Below are 8,094 nucleotides of genomic sequence, written 5' to 3'. Positions count from 1 at the left end.
CATGGGGGTAACATTTCTCCACGTGCCCAATGGCAGGTTCCCACGCCCTGCTCATAGTGGCTGTTGGCCCTGCGTGTTAGGCCTGCGTCACCTCCTCCAGGAAGGTCGCCTCCTCCTCCAGGAAGGCCTCCTGCAGCCTGCCCATCGCACCCTCTCCGGGCCCCCCGCGCCCCACCTCTCCTGCCAGTCTAGTGCATCAGCCTGCTGAGCTCCTCCACACCCTAACCGGGGAGCTGCACTTTTACATCCGAGTGCACATTGTAGGCGTTTGTATTTGTTAAATAAAACCAAATCGAACTCCCCAATGAACTTTTTCCTCGGTATTAGAAGTTCTTCCGAAGAATGTGCAAGAAAAGTAACGATTGGATTTTTTTAAACCTCGAAACCACTAGCAACTCTAACATATTGGGATTTTTCTTCTTACTGCTGCATTCTTATTACAAGGATATTTCAGAATTTACATCAGGTCAGAACACTTGTTTTTTTTAAGAAATGCTTTGTCGTCGCTGATGGGTGTCTGGACACATTACTTACATCCTCTTACGACTAGCTACCCTGCATAATAAAATCTGCTTAAAAATGTGAGTCCAAAAATAATAATAAAAAAAATTTAAAAAGTGAGTCCATGGGATCCCTGGGTGGCTCAGCGATTTGTCGCCTGCCTTTGGCCCAGGGCGCGATCCTGGAGTCCCGGGATCAAGTCCCACGTCAGGCTCCCGGTGTGGAGCCTGCCTCTCCCTCTGCCTCTCTGCCTCTCTCTAGATCTATCATGAATAAATAAAATCTTAAAAAAAAAAAAAAGTGAGTCCATAAGTGCGCTAAGTAAGCTAAAATTATATTAATAGATAAAAAATTCAGCTTGTTACAGTTATTACTTTTTACTGCGAGTTCAGAACTTTGTCTGAATTTTTGCTGCCCAGCCTTCTCCCCGCAGAAGAGCGGGAGCCACACACACTAAAGCTGTCTCCCTGGTAACGCTCCTAAGCTCTCGTCCCTCCCCCATCCTCCTCTTCTCGCGAGAAGGTTCGTTCTTCCGGTGACTGTAGCCCCGCCAGCCGGTTGCCTTCACTTCCCCGTTTAGCTTTGCGCATGTGCAGTAGAGAGTGGCGCGAGCCCGCGGCTTCCGGCCGAGCAACATGGTGCGTTTTCGGGGTCATCTTTGTGCTTCCTGGACGCGGAGCCCATGCGGGCCGTGGGATTTCCGCGACCGTGGATCTGTCGGGGGTTCAGCCAGAGGGCGTGGTGTGTGTGGCCAGGCCTCCCACCAGCTGTAGCGGAAAGGACAAAAGCAATAGGGGCTGCTAAAGTTTGTGCTGGGAGACCCAGGGAGGGAAGCTCTGGGGACTGGGAAGTTGGACTCGCGGACCGGGAGGCGGGAAGAGGGCTGCTCTGCGCTCTACAAGTCTCACCTCCAGATACGGAAGAGGCTTCTGTTTGAGATGAGGCCTGGCGAAACAAGGGAAATAGAAATCCCACGTGGACGCAAACGGCACACTCCCCAGTCGCGTCAACCCTCCTCACCTTGCGTGTTCACCCTTACAAAACTTGAATCCTTACACTTTATCAGCAACAAACAGGGTCTCGGGCCTGCGACGACCCGAGTGCAGAGTTCCTGACCATCGTAGACAGTTCATGTTCTCTGCGTGAAGATGTAAGAGGAGAGTCTTTAATGGCTTCTAGCTAAGAGGGAGTATTTCTCTCAAAGCTCCGTATTTTGAGTTTCTTAAATGAGCCCTTGGGCTAGTCCTTGTGACATATGCCAAAAGCACAATACGGAATAATTGCAGATACAGTCACCATCCTTTACATACAAGATAAGACATTTTTATTCATTGAAGTATTGTTCTCTGAAAAGCCAGTTCTCTGTTGATTCCAATATGGTGCCAATACAGTTACAACTTAGCATTCTCTCTTCAGAGAATAATAAAATGCAAACAATTTTGGAAAGATTTTAAAAATATGGGAAAATGTGCAGTTTTTAGTTACTGTGATAAAGGACACAAGTTTGATTTACTAAATGGAGAAGTGGTTTCTTTTCGTTAATTCCTGTGCTTTTTGTTTTTGAATAGATGCAAGGGGAGACAAATCCTAGTGCTTCCCTTATTGACAGAACCATCAAGATGAGAAAAGAAACAGAAGCTAAGAAAGTGGTTTTAGCCTGGGGACTCCTAAATGTATCTATGGCTGGAATGATATATACTGAAATGTAAGTTAATTAGCCAAAAGAAAAAAAAAAGTGAAACTTACAGAGCCATGGTTGGTCGATTCTACAGATTTGGGTGTTTGTTTTGCTTTGGGGTGTTTGTTTTTGTTGTTTGTTTTTTTGTTTTTAAAGATTTTGAAAAGCCTTTTTTGTAATTTGTTTCAGGACTGGAAAATTGATTAGTTCATATTATAATGTGACATACTGGCCCCTCTGGTACATTGGTAAGTAATTAATATTACTATGATTTAGATTTGCTGCCAGTGAAAAACTCCATTCATGTTTAACTCAACTTAGTATTCATTCCTTCATTCCATAAATAATCAAGTGTGTACTATGTCCCAAAAACTGAGAGTATAGCGGGAAGGGAACAAGGTCCCTGCCCTCATGGAAAGAACACTCTAGTAAAGAAGACAAATTAAAAGTGCAATTCCAGGTAATCATTGGTGTTCTGTGATGAAAAACATTGTTTGGTGGTGATGATTTGTATTTGTTATTCTCTCCGAAATGCCTTCCCTACTTCCCTACCATTTCTCCTTTCAAGAATAACGAGATTTCTTCATTGATGCCTTCCTCCGTTTCCTTGTTCCTTCCTCTTCTCTGTCTGTTTCTCCTCTTCAGTATTCCTGGGGTCTGAAGAGTCTTTATGGCCATTAACGTAAGTTCCATAGTTTAATATACACATTACTCTGGAATCTGTGTTAGGGAGGTGGTGTGGCAAGTAATTAAGCACGAGTTTTTAAGTCTATAATCATGGCTTCGGTAACTGTGTGCTATCGCAAAAGTCACTTCTCTAGTCCAGTGAAGTTGAAAATGTTTATTGTACAAGGTTGTAAGGACTAATGATAATATATTTTTTTAAGATTAAAAAAAATTGGGGGGACACCTGGGTGGCTCAGTGGTTGAGCATCTGCCTTTAGCTCAGGGCGTGATCCTGGAGTCCCGGGACCAAGTCCCACATTGGGCTCCTTGCATGGAGCCTGGTTCTTTCTCTGCCTGTGTCTCTGCCTCTCTCTCTGTGTGTGTCTCTCATGAGTAAATAAATAAAATCTTAAAAAAAAAAAAAGATTATTATTATTTTTTTTTTTATTTTTAAGTAATCTCTAAACCTACCATGGGGCTCAAACTCACAACCGGGCCACCCAGGTGCCCCAATAACATTTTGAAAATCACTAGTAAATGCCCTATAATAGACTTTTATGTAATAAACATTATGTATAATATAAATTCATTAAATGGTAACTGTTATGAGGAATAAGAAGATAGTTTTCAATTTTGTTGTTAACTTACTGAAGTATGAAGAGTTTTGTGCCCTCCCCCCATAAATGTTCTGTCCCCTCTAAAAAAAAATAAAATACATTGTTCTCTTCCAGAGCTTGCCCTTGCATCCCTCTTCAGCCTAAATGCCTTATTTGATTTTTGGAGATATTTCAAATACACTGTGGCACCAACAAGTCTGGTTGTTAGTCCTGGACAGCAAACACTTTTAGGGTTGAAAACAGCTGGTAAGTGTTGTATACATTTTGCAAAGGTGGGGGAAAGGTTGGCAATAAATCTTTCTCAATTTAATTTGCCCTTTTTGTAGACTGAACTGGAAGGGACTTCTAAGGCCATCTGGTTCAATTGTATTAAACAAGTCTATAATAGATTGTCTTAAGACCAATGATTATCATTCCTATTTGTATTAACTGAATGGAAATAATATTTGACAGCCTCATGAAAGTTTGTTCCATTATTTAATTACAATTAAAATTAAATGACTAACTCTTAACTGCATTGAAGCTGATCTCTTACTTTGAAATGGCAAATAACTACTTTGTGTCCTTAGGTAGTAACATGTTATGTAATTTAGCAACCAACTCACTATTGCTTTCTTTTTCTTGAAAAAGATTCAGTTCATTAAATCTATTTTCATAGAATTTTAATTTATACATGCATGCACTTTTATTTATTTATTTATTCTTTCCTTCTTTCTAGTTGTACAGACTACTCCTCCACATGATCTGGCAGCAACCCAGATCCCTCCTTCTCCACCTTCTCCTTCAATTCAGGGTCAGAGTGTATTGAGTTATAGCCCATCTCGTTCACCCAGTACCAGCCCCAAGTTCACCACCAGCTGTATAACTGGATATAGCCCGCAGCTGCAAGGTCTGTCATCAGGTGGCAGCGGTTCCTATAGCCCAGGAGTGACTTACTCTCCCATTAGTGGTTATAATAAGGTAATGAATCTTTTCTCTTGGCCACATTATTTTGGAATTGGGAGCTGCCTTGAAAATCCACAAATGAGGGGGATCCCTGGGTGGCTCAGCGGTTTAGTGCCTGCCTTTGGCCCAGGGCGCAATCCTGGAGTCCCGGGATCGAGTCCCACGTCGGGCTCCTGGCATGGAGCCTGCTTCTCCCTCTGCCTGTGTCTCTGCCTCTCTCTCTCTCTCTATCATGAATAAATAAATAAATAAACCTTTAAAAAAAAAAAAAAAAGAAAGAAAATCCACAAATGAGTCAAAACTCCTCATTTTCTCACTGAGGGAACTGAGGAATGGTGGGTAATTGACTTGCCCAAATTGCCCATTTATGATCCAAGAGCAGGGGCCCCTGGGTGGCTCAGTGCTTGAGTGTCTGCCTTTGGCTCAGGGCGTGATCCTGGAGTCCTGGGATCAAGCCCTGCAGCAGGCTTCCTGTTGGGAGCCTCTGCCTATTTCTCTGCCTCTCTCTCTCTGTGTCTCTCATGAATAAATAAATAAAATCTTAAAAAAAAAAAAGAGCCAAGAACAGAACCCAAATCCTGATACCTAGTCAGAAGTTCTTTATACCATGTCCAAAAATGAAAGAAAAAAAAATTCATTTTTGGAAAGATAATGAACTGAGGGTCACCCTCTAGGGTCTTTCTGCAGGGTTTTTCAAACCAGTTGAGACTATGATAATTTTTTACTTTAGTTTTTTAATTTATATTTGCCCTCTTTCTTTGCTTGTTTACGTGAAACTTTTGTATGTCTTTATAAAATGTTAATGCTTTTATCGTGCTGGATTATCTCCTAAGCTACAAAGAGTTGTGTAGTTGAACTTTTGAAGATGGATGCCCCTTTCAAAAGGGATGATTAGAAACCTTCATTCCAATTCCCACAGTAAAGTGGGATGTAGTTCTCATTTTTGGACTTGATAGAAGCAAAATTGATAAATCTGTAATTACCTTTAACAAAATATCTTGTCATTGGAATTTATGCAGCGTGTAGCATTTTCATTTGGCTTCTTTCAGTTAGTTATGTGCATTTAAGTTTTTTCCATGTCTTTTTCGTGGCTTGCTAAGTCATTTCTTTATTCTTTTCTTTCTTTCTTTTTTTTTCCTTTCTTTTTATTTATTTATTTATTAAAGATATAATTTATTATTCGTGAGAGATACAGAAAGAGGCAGAGACACAGGCAGAGGGTGAAGCAGGCCCCATGCAGGGAGCCTGATGGTGGGACTTGATTCCAGGACCTCAGGATCACGCCCTGAGCTGAAGGCAGACATTTAACAGCTAAGCCACCCAGGCATCCCTCTTTTTTTTTTTTAAATAGAGAGAATGCATGTGTGCAATTGGGGGGTGGGGTAGGTTGTGGAGGGGAGAGGCAGAAGGAGAGAATATTAAGCAGACTCCACGCCCAGCCTGGAGCCAACTTGGCTCTGTGGGGCTCCATCTCACGACCCTGAGATCACAGTCTGAGCCGAAGTCAAGAGTCAGATGCTTAACCGACTAAACCACCAAGGTGCCCCATAGCTCATTTCTTTTCAACGCTAAGTAATACTCCATTGTCCAGCTGTACCACAATTTATTTACCTATTCACCTACTAAAGGATGTCTTCGTTGCTTCTAAGTTTTGGCAATTATAAATAAAGCTGCCGTAAACGTATGTATACAGATTTTTGTATATTTTCTACTCCTTTGGGTAAATACAAAGGAGTGCAGTTCCAAGGTCATAAGGTAAGTCTAGTTTAGTTTTGTAAGAAACTGCCAAACTGTCTTCCAAAGTGGCTGTATCATTTTGCATTCCTGCCAACAGTGAATGAGGGTCATGTTGCTCCACAACCTCACTAACGTTAGTTGTTGGCATTGTTTTGGATTTTAGCCATTCTAATTGCTGTATTACTTTTTGAAAGTCAAAAACCAAAACAGGGCACCTGAATGGCTCAGTGGTTGAACATCTGCCTGGGGTCCTGGGATCAAGTCCTGCCTCAAGCTCCATACAATGGAGCCTGCTTCTCCCTCTGCCTATGTTTCAGCCTCTCTCTCTGTGTCTCTCATGAATAAATAAAATAAATAAATAAAATCTTAAAAAAATAAATAAATAAATTTCAATAAAGAAGAAGTTCTTCTATTTTGTGTAGTTGGCAAGCTATAGTCCCTCTCCTTCTTCTCCATACCCTACTACTGTTGGACCAGTGGAGAGCAGTGGATTGAGATCTCGCTACCGTTCTTCACCCACCGTCTATAACTCCCCTACGGACAAAGAAGACTACATGACAGACCTACGAACTTTGGATACTTTTCTTAGAAGTGAAGAAGAGAAACAGCACAGAGTTAAGCTGGGTATGTATATGTATGTTTTTGTTTAGATCTAATTACATTTTTTGGTGTTATTTTATATTATCCTTATTTTTATTATATTGATACCTGTACATAAAGGTTTCTTTTTTACTGATATACCTTGTATAGCTTTTTTTTTTTTTTTACCTTGTATAGCTTGGAAGAGAAATATATTTTGTTTTTATATTTTATATGTTAGAATTAAGCTCACCAAATTTAAGAAGGAAAATATAGCAGAACTGAGAAATCTTGACCTTTCATCTACATTAAGATTGAAAACTTTTTCATATAATGTAAGTAATGCTTTCTATTTAAAAGTTGAGGCAAGGGGGGTCTGGGTAGCTCAGATGGTTAAACGTCTGCCTTCTGCTCAGGTCATGATCCTGGGGTCGTGGGATCAAGCCCTGCGTTGGGCTACCTGCTCAATGGGGAGCCTGCTTCTCCCCCTCCCTCCCCGCCCACTCCCCCCCCCCTCAAGTGAATAAATAAAATCTTTTTTAAAAATAAAAAATAAAATTTAGGCTATAAAGCAGTACATAGTAAAGCTTATTGAAGTGATAATGGTCTCCTTTTGGTCCTTGGGAAGATTGGTGTGGTAGAGAGGAATAAAGGAGAGAGAACGAATTTACTTTAGAAGTGCTGCTGTTTTTCAGAACATTTTTGAACTTGTCTTTAGTTTACTTTGGGAAACAATGTTAGCAAATCTTAATCTATTTGGGGTGGATTTGATTATAACAAAGTCAATTATTTGAAACCAAATTAGGTTATTGAGCCAAGTAATGATTTTTTACCCTCAGGAACTTTCACAGAAAGCACATTAGGTGCTAAAGCATGGCCGCAATGAGGAAGTCAGTTATTGGACCATGGCTCTTTGTGTCACTTGAAATCTCTCCATTGATTTTTAATTTAATTTTGCCTGAAAGTGCCAGAAATGTCAAAGAAACAAATCAATATGATCTTGTTATTTGTTGATGCATGCTTTTTTTCTTCTTGTTAAATTTTGAAATATTTCAAGTTTACTGAAAATTATAGAGTGTAATGCAAAGAACAACCTATGTTGTTTTCTCTACATATCTTTGTCCTATTGATATTTTTTCTGGTTTCCATTTTCATTTATTCTTTGGTCCATAGAAATTATTTAGAAGTGTTGTTATTATTGCTTATAAGTTTTGTTAGTGATTAGTTTTGCTTTTCATTTCCAAACATATGAAATGAAGACTTGGTTATCTTTTATTTTTCCTCTAAGTTAATTGTGCTACAGCTAGAGATTGTGAACTGTACCCTGTTCAATTCTTTGGTATTTCTTTTTTTTTTTTAATTTTTTTTTAA

At 40.1% G+C, this 8,094-nt stretch overlaps 1 protein-coding gene across 3 annotated transcripts in view; it reads left to right on the top strand.

Moving 5' to 3' along the window:
• Positions 1-1,058: 1,058 nt before the first annotated feature.
• Positions 1,059-8,094, top strand: part of TMEM209 (transmembrane protein 209) — a 30,751-nt gene continuing 23,715 nt past the window's right edge. Inside the window, exons 1-6 of one of the 3 annotated variants that reach the window (XM_041728197.1) lie at positions 1,059-1,139; positions 2,070-2,206; positions 2,369-2,427; positions 3,577-3,708; positions 4,181-4,422; positions 6,567-6,768. In XM_041728197.1, the coding sequence (XP_041584131.1) occupies positions 1,137-1,139; positions 2,070-2,206; positions 2,369-2,427; positions 3,577-3,708; positions 4,181-4,422; positions 6,567-6,768 (775 nt within the window). In that variant the 5' untranslated portion in view covers positions 1,059-1,136. Of the gene's footprint in view, positions 1,140-1,162; positions 1,243-1,294; positions 1,652-2,069; positions 2,207-2,368; positions 2,428-3,576; positions 3,709-4,180; positions 4,423-6,566; positions 6,769-8,094 lie in introns of those variants that run through there. The other 2 variants (XM_041728199.1, XM_041728198.1) reach the window with 2 other exon arrangements.

Source organism: Vulpes lagopus, chromosome 13 (genome assembly GCF_018345385.1).
Source record: "Vulpes lagopus strain Blue_001 chromosome 13, ASM1834538v1, whole genome shotgun sequence".
NCBI classification, from domain to species: Eukaryota; Metazoa; Chordata; class Mammalia; order Carnivora; family Canidae; genus Vulpes; species Vulpes lagopus.
This window is presented reverse-complemented; position numbering and strand designations above follow the sequence as displayed.